The 16,488-nt window shown below is 39.4% G+C and overlaps 1 protein-coding gene across 4 annotated transcripts in view; it reads left to right on the top strand.

Annotated features, from left to right (window-relative positions):
• The window catches only part of NELFE (negative elongation factor complex member E), a 30,017-nt gene that overhangs the window by 5,361 nt on the left and 8,168 nt on the right, over positions 1–16,488 (top strand). For all 4 annotated transcript variants that reach the window (XM_089513760.1, XM_089513780.1, XM_089513770.1 and 1 more), the window contains exons 6-10: positions 720–754; positions 2,854–3,116; positions 4,529–4,673; positions 8,771–8,825; positions 10,592–10,694. In XM_089513760.1, coding sequence (XP_089369886.1) covers positions 720–754; positions 2,854–3,116; positions 4,529–4,673; positions 8,771–8,825; positions 10,592–10,694 — 601 coding nt within the window. The remainder of the gene's footprint in view (positions 1–719; positions 755–2,853; positions 3,117–4,528; positions 4,674–8,770; positions 8,826–10,591; positions 10,695–16,488) is intronic.

Here is a 16,488-nt window from a genome sequence, read left to right as displayed (position 1 = left end):
CCCGGCTCAGCCATGAAAATCCACTGGGTAACCATGGATAAGTCACACACTCTCAGCCTTAGAGGATGGCAATGGCAAACCCCCTCTGAAGAAACTTGCCAAGAAAAACCTGTGATAGTTTCACCTTTGGTTTGCCATAAGTTAGAAACGACTTGAAGGCACACAACAACATCAATAAATTGTTCTGGGACTGTGCAGTCATGTGTCTGTGTCTGGTGTCCCTTTTATAAAATGGAAAAATCAAGATTTGCTCTTTAGATTTATTTATTGGGTAAATACTTTAAAGCCATGGATGATTGAATCCCTGGATGCACAATATGTGGATATGGGGGACAACTGTATCTACAGATCAAAAAATGTGTATTTCTATTCACGATCCTTTGTGGATCCACTAGTAATCTGTCATGGATCCCTAGGGATCCAGGGAATCCAGGCTGAGGAAGCCTGTTCTGTAGGATAACGTTTCCGCAAATTGTTTTCGACTGTAGATTTATTGGACTACAGCTCCCATTATTCCAGTTTGTACAGGCTGAAATAATTAAATCTGTAGACCCAAGATATCTGCGGGGTATGAGATTAAGGATGGCTGCCATAAAACCTTGGGGCAATTAAAGGGAAAAAGTGAGGACAAAGGCGCTCTGACCACTAGTTCAATTGATTTCAATAGTTCACTCACTACTTTTGTCTTTTCCTTCCTTTCAAAAAATACTTTGTTCTAGACATGGCGCCCCCAGAGGAAATCTCTCTATGAAAGGTTGGTTCTGATTATAAAATCAATATAATTAGTCCTGTCTGTATGAAATTAGAAAAGTAAAGTCTCAGCACATTTCAGAGCAGTTCTTTAAATAGCAGCTGGAGTTTTTATGGCATAATCATTTTCTAGTAAGGTATTGTGACAGTCACGATTTTGTGGTCAGGAGCTTTTTCACACTGCACAATTACACCACCTTGATACCACCTTAACTGTCATGATCCCATCCTATGGAATCCTGGGATCTGTATTTCTGTATGCTATTTGTAGTGTTCTAACAGTATTTGTAGTGTTCCAAATTACAAACTTCAGGATTTGGATGTTTACAACAAAGAGTCTGTCACTTAAAGATGGGATGCATTGATTAACACTTGTAAATCAGGGATTAATACTTGTAAATCAAGGAGAAAGTCCCCATCTTATCTATCCAACCTAAAGGCAAAGGGCAGGGTGTGAGGGACAAAAGGTCACCTATTGCCTACCTGGTCCTCTCGTTTTCCAGTCATGAAGACTTCTAGGCTATGAGTAGAAAAGAATAAGGAATTTCTAACTAACTGCAGAAACATGCAGTTTGACACAGTTTTAACTGCCATGGCTCAATGCTATGGAATTCTGGGATGTGTAATTTGGGGAAATAACCTTCTCTGTCTGAGAGTTTTGGTGCCACAACATGCTACAGATCCTCAGAATTCCAGAAGCTGGAGCCATAACAGTCGAAGCAGTGTCAAACTACATTATTTCTGCAGTGCAGGGCAGACTAAGAGTGAGAGCTCCCATTTTTATTATTTTTATCAGACCATCCTATGGAATCCTGGGATCCGTTATTTCTATGAAGTGTTTAGAATTCTCTGCCTCAGAGTTCTAGCACCTCACTAAACTAAAAACTCCAGGATCCTATAGGATGGTACCATGACAGATAAGGTGGCATTAGTGCTCTAACAGTGTAATGTGAAAGGCCCCCTGTCTAATATAAATTTCTCCTTTTACTGGTTTAGAGTGAAATATTAATTTTTCGGGTGGAAGCGGGTGGTGTCTTCCACCAAATTGCTGAGCTTCTAGGCTATATTGTGAGAGCTGCACCATTTTAGAAACAAAATAGAGTTTTGTGGCACCCTGCTGACAAAGAAACGTATTTTGGGATAAGCCTTTGTGGATTCCTTTATTAAAAGTGTTATGATGCATTTCCTGGTTTGTGTCTGTATATAAATCTTTGTGTATACAAACATATACACCAAGAGATCAATATTGTATATAATACTAGTCAGAGGAAAATTAAATGCAGACAGTACTGACAGTGGCAATTATAGTATTAACCAAGGTTCTCTGCAAATTAGTTCCTGGAGACAACTAGATGTGTTAATTTCCTAATCCTTGACAAGAAAGGGTATTTCAATACATTGGGGCACCGTGAAGAAATGGGTCAACTCCCAATTTTTTTTCTCCACATTTGGGAACTCATTTGCCTAAAAAATTTAATAATTTTGCATGTGAAACTTTGGGTTCATGCGAAGAAAACTTCTTGGTTTTTGTGCAGGAAAAAGGGACTTCTTTTATAGTCAGAAAGTCCCAAAATGCAAACCAAAAGAAAGGGTTTTAAAAGAAGATTGAAGGTGTGAAAATTAAAGGAAAGGAGATTAAATTTAGGGCTTATGCTGACAATTTAGTCCTTACTTTAGCAAACCCGATAGAAGATATTTCAAAAGTAAATAGAATGTTAGCACAATTTGGACAAGTATCTGGTTTATTCATTAACAAAGGTAAAACCTCTATGTTCACAATGAACCTAACAAAGTCTGAAAAAGATCAAATAGAAAAGATATCTAATTTAGTCCCTTGCAGGCTTTAAGGATGGTGATATAACATCCTGGCAATTGTGTCATTATTGAATGCCACTGCTTCCAATTATATCAGGCCAACTAGTGACATTTTGCATGAGCAGCTGCCCTTGGGCATAGGTACAATATGCTGCAAACATCATTTAAGGTGCCACTCTGTAATATCTTTCTTTGTGCAACAAGCAAGAGATTATTCAAATATCTTTCTCCTTTGGTACTCTACTCCCCTGACAATCCATCTTTTCCCTGGCATTTTACTTTTTCCAGCTTTGTGAGCTCCAGTAATCGCCTCCGAGATCAAGAGAAGGAATCAGAGGTGAGCAGGGATCCAGACAAGGACTCAGAGCGGAGTGAAAACTTGCCTGGTTACGAGTGGGACTATGATCGGGATCGCAGCCAGGATAGAAGTAGAGATCGAGACCGAGAAAGAGATCGGGACCGGGAGAGAGACCGGGATCGAGAACACGACCGGGAGAGAGACAGAGATCGGGACCGAGACCGAGACCGGGACCGAGAGGGCAGTTTTCGCCGTAAGGCATTCTTGGGGCTTTGTAAATATGTTTTATGCTTTCCAACTGACAACTGTACTGTTAGACCATATTTCTGCAACTATGCAAGACTTATACATACAGTGCCATTATCATATCACAATTCTTTTTCAGTCTTTATTAACTGCAACATTTAATATAAACAAGTGTTCCTTATTGACTGTTAAGTAGTATGCATATATATTTCTCATCTGATTATATGTTCAGATGACCAAAATTACTATTTTTAAGCTAATTTACCTACAGAATCATGGGCCAACTGCATGTTTATTTACTTACTAAAATATTTATATCACACTCTCTATCTCGGGTCCCAATATCCTGAGGAGCCAAGGTGGACCTCATGACTTTGTGGGGAGAGGCTGGAATCAGTTTTGGGAGATTTCACTTGTTTATTTATTTAATCATTGGATTTAGATCCTGCCTTTCTCTCAAAATTGGGACTTAAGGTGGCTCACAGTAGTATTAAGCAAATAAAGAATGCAAGTAATGCACAAAACACAACCAATTGTTAATTAAAAGCACAAATGAAAACATTAAAACCTATAACTAAGAAAAGTACAGCACCCAACTGGAAACAAGTCCTGTCCTTAGCAAACTGTTCCAACTTCCACATAAGAGACCTTACCTGCCAACAGAATGACACAGAGAAAGGGCCAACCTTGCCTCTATTTGTAGAGCATCTCAAGAGCTTTGGAAACAGCCACTGAGAAGGCCTTTTCTCATACAGGTTGAGTCCCCCTTGTTTAGAATTCTAAAATCCGAAATATTCTATAAACCAAAACATTTTTCATGGGTGGCTGAGAGAGTGACACCTTGGCTTCTGATGGTTTAGTGTACATAAACTTTGTTTTATGCGCAAAATTATTTTAAAATATTGTATAAAATTACTTTCAAGGTATGTGTATAAGGTGTATATGAAACATACATGAATTTTGTGTTTAGACTTGGGTCTCATCTCAAAGATATCTCATAGTGTATATATACAAATACAGATATTGTGAAATCCCAAACACCCCTGATCCCAAGTATTTTAGATAAGAGAGACTTAGCCTGTATCAAGACCAGATAGATCCAAAAAAGTAACCTTTTCAAGTTCATATGGAGAATACAGTCCTTCAGATAGCCAGTAATCAGAGAGGGTTTTCTTTTCTACATTGTAATTGTCTGCACTGTAATATTATTTCATATCTAACACAGTAATTTAATTTTCTGAATTATACACTCATATTACACTTATGAACTGCTAGTTGATAGATGGGGAAAGCCTGATGGGAATGTTATGTCTAGGTTTCTTAAGAGAGTAGGTAAGATTTCGAGGTGATTTGGCACTGAATTGGACTACCAGGACAGGATTAGCAGTTTATATTTTGCCCTTCTTTGCCTCTTTCCAGGATCAGATTCTTTCCCAGACCGCCGTGCCCCACGCAAAGGCAATACGGTGTTTGTGTACGGGGCTGACATGAATCAGAACATGCTGCGTACCGCTTTTGCAGCCTTTGGGAACATCATTGATCTCTCCATGGACAACCCCCGCAAGTAGGTGCTGAGAAAGGAAGCTGACTGGGCCCAGGCCATCTTCATGCCTAAGACAGAAAGTCCATCAGGCTGCAATAAAAATAATAAGTGATCTTAATAGATCACAGGGTTAAATGATATGAAGTGGAAGCTAATAAAGCCAATGCAGTTCTAGGCTGCATCAACTGAAGAACAATATCTTGATTGAGAGAAGTAATAGTACTGCCCTGTTCTGCTTTGGTCAGACCTCATCTGGAATACTGTGTCCAGTTCTCTGCACCAAATTCAAAAGGGATATTAACAAGCTGGAACATGTCCAGAGGAGGGTGACCAAAATGGTGAAAGGTCTGGATACCAGGCACTATGAGGAGAGATTTATGTTTAGCCTGGAGAAGAGAAGTTAAGAGATGACATAATAACTATGTTTAAATATTTGGAGGGATGTCCTATTGAGGATGGAGCAAGCTTGTTTTCTGCTGCTCCAGAGAATAAGTCATGGAGCAATGGATTCAAGCTGCAGGAAAAGAGATTCCACCTAAACATTAGGAAGAAGTTCCTGACCATAAGAGCTGTTCAGCTGTGGAAGACACAGCCTCAGAGTGTGGTGGAGTCTCCTTGGGTGGATTTTAAGCAGAAACTGGAGTCTCATTCTTTGGAGATTATTGGACAGAGGCTGGATGGCTGTCTGTCAGGAATGCTTTGATTGTGCATGGCAGGGGGTTGGACTGGATGGCCCTGGGGGTCTCTTCGAACTCTAGGATGCTATGCTTATAGAGCTGTCCAAACCTCAGAATCTACAAGTGGATTGTGCCCCAGAGGTCAGACCTGTCTGTTTTCCCAGCCTAATACACAAAAACTATAGGAGGCCATTGGCAGTAATCTTTGAAAACTCCTGGAGAACAGGAGAAGTCCCAGCAGACTGGAGGAGGGCAAATGTCCTCATCTTCAAAAAAAAAAAAAGGGGGGGGGGAGAGGATCCAAACAATTATTGTCCAGTTAATCTGACATCAATACCAAGAAAGATTCTAGAGCAGATCTGTGAACATCTAGAAAGCAATGCCATAATCACAAAAAGTCAACATGGGTTTCAGAGAAAGAAGTCATGCAGATCTGATCTTTCTTTGATAAAATTACCAGCTTGGTAGATGAAGGGAACGCTGTGGATATAGTATATCTTGATTTCAGTAAGGCCTTTGACAAAGTTCCCCATGATATTCTTGCAAACAAGCTTGTAAAATGTGGACTAGACAAGGTCACTGTTACATGGATTTGTAACTGGTTGACCGGCCGAACGCAAAGAGTGCTCAACAATGGTTCTTTTTCATCCTGGAGAGAAGTGACCAGTGGGTTCCCACAGGGCTCTGTCCTGGGGCCAGTGTTATTCAACATTTTTATCAATGACTTGGATGACAGAATTGGGGGCACACTTATCAAATTTGCAGATGACACCTGGCTGAATGAAACTACAGGTGAAAGGGATCTGGGAGTCCAAGTAGACCACAGGTTGAACATGAGTCAACAGTGTGATGCAGCAGCTAAAAAGGCCAATGCAATTTTAGGCTGCATCAATAAAAGTATAGTGTCTAGATCAAGGGAAGTAATAGTGCCACTATATTCTGCTTTGGTCAGGTCCCACCTGGAATATTGTGTCCAGTTCTGGGCACCACAACTCAAAAAGGATGTTGAGAAACTGTAGCATGTCCAAAGGAGGGCGACTAAAATGGTGAAGGGTCTGGAAACCATGCCCTATGAGCAATGACTTAGAGAGCTGGGAATGTTCAGCCTGGAGAAGAGAAGGTTAAGAGGTGATATGATAGCCCTGTTTAAATATTTGAAGGGATGTCATATTGAGGAGGGAGCAAGCTTGTTTTCTGCTGTTCCAGAGACTAAGACCCAGAACAAAGCATGCAAGCTCCAGGAAAGAGATTCCGCCTCAACATTAGGAGGAACTTCCTGACAGTAAGGGCTGTTCGATAGTGGAACAGACTCCCTCAGAGAGTGGTGGAGTCTCCCTCCTTGCAAGTTTTTAAGCAGAGGCTGGACGGCCATCGGTCGGGGATGCTTTGATTTAGATTTCCTGCATGGCAGGGGGTTGGACTGCATGGCCCTTGTGGTCTTTTCCCACTCTATGATTCTATGATTCTATGAGCGTCTCTAAAAGATTGCTACACCTTTCAAACTTGGGGAGAGCAATTCATAGTACCAAACATAAAAATGATTTTGAATATAATATACTGGGCCCTTATTATCTGCTGGGGTTTAGTTCCTGGATCCGCCATTCATACGAAATCCGTGGATGCTGAAGTCTCATTAAATACAATGGCAGAGTAAAATGGTGTTCCTTACATAAAATGGCAAAATGAAGATTTGCTTTTTGAAATTTATATGTATCTTTTTAATATTATCAAGCCGTGGATGCTTGAATTTGTGGATAAAGAATCCGTGGATAAAGAAGTCCAACTGTACTAGAAAATAAACTGAGCTAGCCAAGGCACAGGCTTAAAGTAACTAATAAGTATGTGAATTTTGATTTGCTTCTCATCTAACTATTACCGTTTGGTGCTTGAAGAATCTATTTTGAAGTACTGTTGAAAGTGATTTACTCAAGCATACAAGACCTGAAAATTTTGGGATGAGATAAACAGTAGTTTTTTCATGGAGTGCTATTAATTACCACCACATTTCACCAAAGTTCGGTATTGTAAGGATTATTTGTTTGTTAAGTCAGTTTCACTTAATATGGTCAGTTAGTTTCTGCATGTGTTATCTTATTCTTCAAAGAAGTATAAAATACATTTGGTTATGCAGTTCATTTCATATATACTTGTGGTTATGCTTTTGCTTTAGTTAGTTCATCTTATTTTCTAGTCATATTCAAAATCTTGTTTATATTTGGTACTGTGACTTGCTTTCCCTGAGTTTGAAAGGTGTGGTATGCTTTTCCAACCCCCTACCTTTAACTTGACCCAAAATCTGCCACCTAAGTGAATAACCATCTTGTTTTGCCTCAAGGCTAGAGCAAGACTGTTCGAGTTCCTGGGAACATTACCCTGTCAGTGCTGTCCAGAAGTTTAGCATCCATTTCCAGAACAGATTTATTTATATGACTAGTAGTCATATCAACCATAAGTTCATGTGGACTTCAAGCTCTGTCCTAAATTGAGAAAGAACAGGGCAGTACCAATATGTGAAAGATGAAGTAATCTTTCTTTATCACTGCCCTGCCAACAATGGAAACAGTAGTTTATTTTTCTTTGGCAAGTATGAAGGGAACCAAGATGTCTTATACAACTATATCTACTCTGTGTATTGCATTTTTATAATGTTTTTGTTGTTAATTTGCCAGCAAGTTGGCTTTGACTTTCAGTGACTCTATGAAGGAGAGACCTCCAAAACACCGTTTTTTTCAGCTGCCTTACTCAGGTCTTACAAACACAGGGTTGTGGTTTTCTTGATTGAATCGTCCTTTCCTGCTGCGTTCCACTTTGCCAAGGATTATAAACTTTTCTAAGAAGTCGTCATCTTATGATATATCCAAAGTATGACAGTCTCAGTTTAGTCATTTTGGCTTCTGGGGAGAGTCAAGGCTTGATTTTTACTCTGAGCCATTTATTGGTCTTTTTGGCTATCACTTGACACCACTTTAACTGCCATGGCTCAATGCTGAATTCAGGGATTTGTAGTTTTGTGAAAGATTTAACTGGGTCTGTCAGAGAGCTCTGGTGCCACAGCAAACCACAAATCCCAGCATTCCATAGGATGGAGCCATGACAGTTAAAACAGTGTCAAACTGCTTTAATTCTGCAGTGGGGCAGCAGCCTTATTTGCCTCTCTTGGAAGCTGCCAGGTGTGGCAATTCACCTTTGAAGTAGGTTTTGGGGCTCCACTCACTTGTTTGACATTAAAAAGAATCTCAGTTTTTGAAACCAGGAGCTGACTTTCATCTACTTCAAAGGGTTTTTTTTTTTTTTTTTTAAATCTTTTGGTACGCTGTGCCTCCCTACCTAGGGATCCTTGAAAGTTGCAACTTGGAAAAGTAACTTTTCCAAGTTCTACAATGGACTCAGTGGGAGCATTCCTGAGCTCAATACTAAACCTTCTCTTTTCTTACTCCCCAGCTGTGCTTTTGTCACATATGACAAACTGGAGTCTGCGGATCAAGCCGTTGCTGAGGTATGGGCCACTGCTTTTCCTCTCTGTGTTGCTTATACTGGACCAGAAAGATGGCAGAGATGACACTTAAGGTTCTTTTAGTATTTTTTTTCTTTTTAATAAATACATTTTATAATACAACAAGTATTACAGCAACAACTTGTAGAAGACAGTAGCAGAAGCCATGGTCAGAGGTTTGCCATTTCTTAATGTAACCACAGTTGATGTTATTTCTGGTTTGTCAGTCTAGGTGGCATGGATAACTGCCATTAAATGTTTAGAAATTCCTTGTTTTAGGCACACAGGAATTGGGGATGAGGCGGATCCAAGAATCAGCTAGATTCACTTGCTTTGCTGTAAACCTAAGTGTTTTATCTCGAGGACCAAATTCAGTTCTAGACAATGTCTTATAATTATTGGTATCATCATTATAATTATTTTAAAAATTTATTTACATCTTACCTTTCTCCCAAATGGGACTCAAGGTGGCTCACGCATGAATTAAAATAATATACATGAATTAAAAATTAGAAACACAGTCGTCCCTTTGTATCTGCAGGGGTTCGATTCTGGACCCCACCGTGAATCTGAATGCGAGACCTCAAATCCCGTTGATTTTAATGGTGTTCAGCTGTGTGCACGCACTGCCATTGGGGACAATGGGACCATCCGCAGATGTTTAAATGCATGGATGACAAGCCCACAGTTGGCAAGAGCTGACGGTAAAACGCAATTAAATTCTGTTAACATGCAATTAAATACAATGCTGTATTAAAACGTCAGTACTATAAAACAATATACAATTATTTAAAACCATGATGGGAACAGTTTTAAAAGCAATGCACTCCATTACAGGCATTTGCACACATTCATTTCCACACAGTCATTTAATTACCAAATACTTGTTAAAATAATTTTAAAAAGAAAAAAAAAACATTTTAACTTGCTCAGCTTGGGGTGCATCTACACAGTAGAAATAATCAATTTGACACCAATTTAAGTGCTGCTGCTTCATCCTATGGAAACTTGGGATTTTTAGTTGACAAGATCTTTAGCCTTCTCTGCCAAAGAGTGCTGGTCCTTGCCAACCTACAAATCCCAGGATTTTGTAGGATGGCGCCATGGCAGTTAAAGTAGTGTCAAGCTGCATTATTTTGACACTGTAGATGCACTCTTGGATTCTTGTAGCAGAGAGTTCCATAGCCTTAGAGCAGCCACTGAGAAGGCTCTTGAGGGGCCGTGCTATCAACTAAACTTTGTAGAGGACATTGCAGTCTTTTAGAATAGGAAGAAAAAAAATCTCCTACAAGACTTAGAAAACCAGCAAAAGAGGTGTAGCTTTTTGGAGTAACTCCAGATTGTGGCCCCAAGAAGACCGTATTGGGTCTTAAGCCTGAGGTTCTTCATGGCTATATTCAGCCATAAGTTGGAGGCTTATTGTAGCCACTTATTGTGTTCTCCCTTATAGCAGAAATCCTGTGGCATCTTCTAGAGCTGTAGGTTCTAAATTTGGTCCTCTGGGTGTTTTGGACTTCAGCTCCCAGAAGTCCCAGCCTTCTTGGCTAACAGTCAATACTTCTTGGAGCTGAAAAGTAACAGGTCTATGGACTGCATTCCCATCTATACCTCCTTGGGGAGTGGACCCCCTTGAACAGTGATATTTGCTTGTGAATGAGGACACACTTGACAGCACTGAGTCTTTAAGACTCCTTATTCTTCAAGAGGTCACTCTGGGCTATTGAGGGATTCCGCACAAATGACTTAGGATCTCTCTTGCCTCCTTGTAGCTCAATGGCACCGTGGTAGAGAATGTACAGTTGAAGGTCAGCATTGCCCGAAAGCAACCAATGTTGGATGCAGCTCTTGGAAAATCTGTCTGGGGATCTTTGGGTATGTATTCCTCAGAGCTAGAAGGAAGTTCCATTGATTCAGGAGGTCTGTTTAAGTGGGAACTGGCAACTGAATTTAAGGCATTACTTCAGTGGTTCTTAAACTTCTTGCTGCGTGATCCCCTTTCCGTCTACATGCAGACATTGTGTGCTGCTCTCAACATAGTATATGACTAAAATATTTTGTGTGAGTGTGTTTTACTGCAGTTCTCAACACAGCAGAAACAGTTATTCCTGCTGCTAGTGCTCATCCTCTATTGCCCATTCAGATTGAACAATTATAGTCTACTTTAACTGCCATGACAACGTAGGCTCGGTACAGACGGGCCTCGTGGCATGTCTTCATGACGTGCTAGGATTGCCTTGGGGTGTCTCTTACAGATGGCCTGCAACCCGAGCACATCTTCCGTACATCAAAATGGCGGTGCCCTGTACAGATGGTTGCCGCCATTTTGACACGACGGACGGCATACTGTGGCGTCATTATGGCATCGCAAAAAGAACTCGCTTTTTGTGGGTTCTTTTTGCTGCGTGAGGAAGTTGCGCAGTTTGTCCGCTGCAGCTTCCTCGCGGAGCAAACCTTTTGGGGCAGTCTGTACCAGGCCATAGAATCATAGAGTTGGAAGAAACCACAAGGGCCATCCAGTCCAACCCTCTGTCATTCAGGAAATCACATCATATGGAATCCTGAGATTTGTACTTTCAAGAGGGGTATTTAGAATTCACAGCCAGAGAGCTCTAGTGCCTCATCAAACTACAAATCCCAGGATTCCATAGGAGGTTGCTAGGGCAGCTAAAGTGGAATATAGCACTATAATTGTGTAGTGTAACCGGGTTTCTGCTTTAAATCATCACAATGTAAGTTCCCTCTCCCAGTTTCTCTATTTCAGATGAGTCCTGCTAGCTATTGGAAGTCCAATGTTGTAGGGGTTGCATGTTTCATTTTATTTATTACAATCAACTGATCAAACATCAACAAACAGCAATCACATACAATAGTTAATAATTAAGATTTCACTTATAAAATTATATTAAAAAGACAAAGAAGGAAAAGTAAAATAATATAATTATAAATGCATGAAATCGTTATAACATTTTAACTAACAAGTATTATAAAATTTTAAGGGACTATCTTATGTCTGCAGACCTTTGCCGCTGTGCAAAAGCTGGCCACACTTATTGTTATTGTTACGCATTGGTCTGCGATCAAATAAGATGTCAGGGATGATGGGAGTTGTAGCTCTTCACCTCTGGCTCTAACTCACCACCTTGTTATGCAGCGGCGCTGACCAGTTTTGGCCAGTGGTTAATGCTTTTTTCCAAAGCAGCAGAGTTTCAGAGAATAGGCTGAAGACCCTGACAAACTCTCCAAGCCTTCTCACTCTTTTTCTTCAGAAGTCTTCACACTTTTCCAGGATCCTGCTGGCTCTTGTATCTTCACTCAAGACACCAGACAACTCAGTAGTCTTATATAAAAGATCTACTTTATTCTGCTATATACAAATACTAATGCCCTCACAAATCACAATCTCTACAATCTCCAATATCTCCAAACTATCCACACAACTCTACAACTATCCACAAAATACATTGGCAAACATAGCAATTATTATAGCCATTGTTAAACACCACCCACTAGTCAGTTTCCACCCAGTGGGTGTGTACATCCATTTTGATTGGTTCTCATAGTTCAACCCATACTTAAGAATTTCATCCTTTCACCTTGTACACTTAATGAATCTCAGGTGTTTCCAATTGTACATTCTATAATTCTGTCCTTTACATTCAAGTCTTCTAAATTACATTAGCTTTTTCACCTGTGTGGCTTCTTAATTGCTTTTGCTTAGTCATAGTGACTTTCACATACATGTTTTATTTCTTCTACTGTATGCCCCATGTTGCATTTTCCTTAACAATCCCCTCCGAAATAAAATATTGTATGGCCTGTTACAGACTGCCAAAATAAAGCTGCTTCGGGTCTCTTTGGAGTTATCCTATTTAAATGATGCATGCATCCTAAGAATCCGGAAGCTGCACCAAAGCTGCACTCCAGTGCTTAGGAATGGAGTGTGGCTTTGGCACAACTTCCGGACTCTTTGGACCCATGCATCATTTAAATAGCATACCTCCAAAGAGACCCGAAGCAGCTTTATTTTGGCAGTCTGTAACAGGCCTATGTGTCTTACAATGTCATTCCAACCATTTGTGTCAGTCTTTCATGTTTTTCTGCTGTCAATGCTTTAGTGAACAAATCTGCTATGTTATGTTGTGTTTCTATATACCTCAACTCTATTTCACCTTTCTGAACCATGTCTCGCACATTTTGATATCTTACACCCACATATTTTGTTCTGTTCTTCAAACTTTCAGTTTCAGCAATCGCTATGCATGACTGCGAATCTTCCAGAATTTCCACTGGTACTTTGAAATTTTCGTTTAAATCATTTAACAATTGCTCAACCCACTGTACCTCATTCACTATCTCATTCAAAGCTGCGAATTCTGCTTCAGTTGTACTCAACGCTACATTAGTTTGTTTTCTACTTCTCCAAACTATTGGACTATCACTGTATTTAATTATCATTCCTGTAACTGACTTCTTGTCTCCTAATTCCGACGCAAAAGAACTGTCCACATAACAATCTAAATCTGAATTATTGCTTCTGATTATTAATTTCTTATCTAAAGTTCCTTTCAAATATCTCAATAAATGTTTTACTGCTGTCCAGTCTTCAATTTTTGGATCATTAAGCCTTCTTGATAAAACGTTTACAGCATACGAAATGTCTGGTCTGGTATGGCAAGAAATGAATTGTAAAGATCCTATAATGCTCCTAAAAAAAGTCTTGTCCTCAAAAGCTCTAGTTGTTTGTTCAGACAAAAAACCAGTTGTCATTGGAGCTCTAACTATTTTAGCATTTTGTAATCCACACTTTTCAATCAAACTTTCAATTTTCTTTCTCTGACTTAATAAACAATGACCTTCTTGTGTCCATTCAACACCAATATCTAAATAAGACTTCAATAAACCTAAATCCTTTAAAACAAACTTATCAGACAATTCTCTTTTTACTGACTCAATTTCCTGTTCTGACTTTGCTGCTACGCACAAATCATCTATATAAATCACTAACACTATGTCTCATTTTGTATACACACAAGCATCTGCAACGCTCCTTTTGTATCCTAGCTTAACTAACTCATCATTAATGCATAAATTCCAAGCTCTGGCACTCTGTTTTAAACCATATAATACTTTCTTCAATCTATAAACTTTTTGACTACCATTTTCTTCAAAACCTTGTGGTTGCTCCATAAATATTTCTTCATCCAAACTAGCATTTAGGTAAGCTGTTTCAAAATCGAAATGTTCTACAACTAGATTCCTTCTTGCTGCTACAGCTAAAACCATTCTCAAACTTTCTGGCTTTGCAGTTGGAGAATATGTCTTATCAAAGTTCTCATACTGCTGTTGTGCAAAACCCTTAGCTACTAACCTAGCTTTATACTTGATACTTCCATCTGGCATTTCTTTTCTTTTGTATACCCACTTACAACCAATTACTTTCTTGTCTTTGGGTCTGTCTATAATTTCAAAAACATCTTTGTTTACCAGGCAACTAAACTCACTATCCATTGCATCACACCATCTTTCCTGTTCTTCTCTAGAAAAACTTTTCAACTGTTCAAAACTTTCAGGCTCTTCTACTGCAAAACAAGCTCTTGCCTGTGTCACAACAAATCTATCTGGAGACTTTCTTACTCTGTGACTACGCCTGGGAATGAATTCTGTTGATCTGCCTCTTTCTTCATCACTATCTGCACTAGGAGTTGTAGTCCTATGACTAAATCTCTTGTCTTCAGTCATTCTAGTAGTAATAGGTCTAGTTTGTGTCTCACCATCAGAGGTATTACCACTACTGCTAGTTGAAGCTTCTGGCTTGACTGAAACCCCTCCGTTTCCTGAAGTTGGTTCAGTTTGTGCTTCTTGCTCATTTGAACTTCCTAACCTCAAAAAAACTTCTTTATTGGCATGCAGCTTGTCCCAGCCAGAATGTCTCTCGAAATTTGCAGACCTAGAATACTGCACTTCTTTTCCTCCCAAATGAAACTTGTAGCTATTTCCAGAATACCCCAAAAACATAAGCCTTTTACTTTTGGGTTCTCCTTTCCTCCTGAAACAAGCAGGTGTGTAAACATAAGCAAATTGTCCAAAAACTCTTAAATACTTGTAATTTGGCACTCTCCCATACAATACCCTGTAGGGAATGTCTTCAATTTCTGAATGATACAGTCTGTTACTTATATGTATTGCTGTTAGGGTTGCTTCTGCCCAAAAACTATCTTTCACTCCTGCATCTGCCATCAAACAAGCAGATATTCTTTTTATGTCTTGAATTTTTCTCTCTGCTAAACCATCCTCACTTGGACAAGCAGGGTTAGTTGTGTCATGTCTTATTCCCACCTTTTGAAACCAGTTAAACAGTTGATTATTTAAAAATTCTCCTCCTCTGTCAGTAACAATGGTGCCTACTCTGCTATCAAACTGTCTTTCCACCATTCTCACCCACGCTTTTAAACTTTGCCCAGCATCAGATTTGTTTTTCAATATTCTCACAAACGCAAACCTTGAAAATCTATCAACAATTACTAGGAAATACTTGTTTCCACCTAAAGACAAACAATTAGCTTGGGCAACATCTGCATGAACAAATTGAAATGGTCTTTGAGCAATTCTTTTAGATTTCTTAGCAACTGGAAAAGCCCTGACCTTTACCTGATTACAAACTGTGCAATCCAAATGATTTTTGCATTCAGCTACTTTTAAATCTGGACACATGCTGATTAAATTCTTTAAACATTTGAAACGAGCATGGCCGAATTTTCTGTGGAGCTCGTGTATGCAGTCTTTGTGGATTGGGACATTGTCTATGTTATTAGCATTCTCAACCTTGTAACTATCAATATTGTCCTCCAAGAAATAAAGCTTATCCTTTTTCAGTCCTATTCCATGCAATTCCCCATTTAGAGTTATCTTACACAAGTTCTTTTCAAAGGTGACTATGTAGTCTCTGTCTGTTAATCTGCTTACTGACAACAAATTGTTTTCTAACTCCTTCACATGTAGCATATCAGTAAAGTTTTCTTTCAGCCCTGGAATGTAAACTGTATCCATTTGATTTACAGTACTGAGCTCCTTCCCATCAGCCAAAACTACAGCATTTACATTAGCAGATTTTCTATCACTTATTAAGTTAATATTATTACACATTGAGGATAAGGCTCCTGAGTCAACTAGCCATTTAGAGTTAGTATTTTGCTTTTCCTTGATCATGGTTGCAAACCCCTTTTTATTTCTGTCTTTTAAAAATGGTGGCTTGGACTGCTTCTGATAGTGCCGCGGCTGCCATCTGCTTTCTCCTTGTTTGTTTCTGTCAGCAGCCAAAAGATTGCAATGCTTTTGCAGATGTCCAATCTTTTTACAGTAAAAACATTTTCGTTGCTCCCTCGAAGAAGCTGCTTGTTCCTGCCCACGCAAATCAGGCTTTGTATGTTGTTTTGGCATAGTCTTTAAACTTGCTGCGTCACGCTACTCAGACAGTCTTCTCTGGTTCTCTTCCAATATCCTGGCAACAATTAAGTCCCTATTAAGATCTGCTTCAGGTAAGTTTTGTAGACTGTTAGTGATATTGTCCCAAGAAGAGTCTAGCGATTCTATTAAAATATAGCACTGCTGCTCTTTGTTAATTTCCACTCCTCTTAGTTCAGCTTGCACAAATAAGTCTTGCATGATT

This window comes from Sceloporus occidentalis, unplaced genomic scaffold (assembly GCF_023333645.1).
Source record: "Sceloporus occidentalis isolate IW3139 unplaced genomic scaffold, rSceOcc1.0.p SCAF_1, whole genome shotgun sequence".
NCBI classification, from domain to species: Eukaryota; Metazoa; Chordata; class Lepidosauria; order Squamata; family Phrynosomatidae; genus Sceloporus; species Sceloporus occidentalis.
The sequence above is the reverse complement of the archived record's forward strand: the minus strand, read 5'-3'. Positions and strand labels throughout refer to the sequence as shown.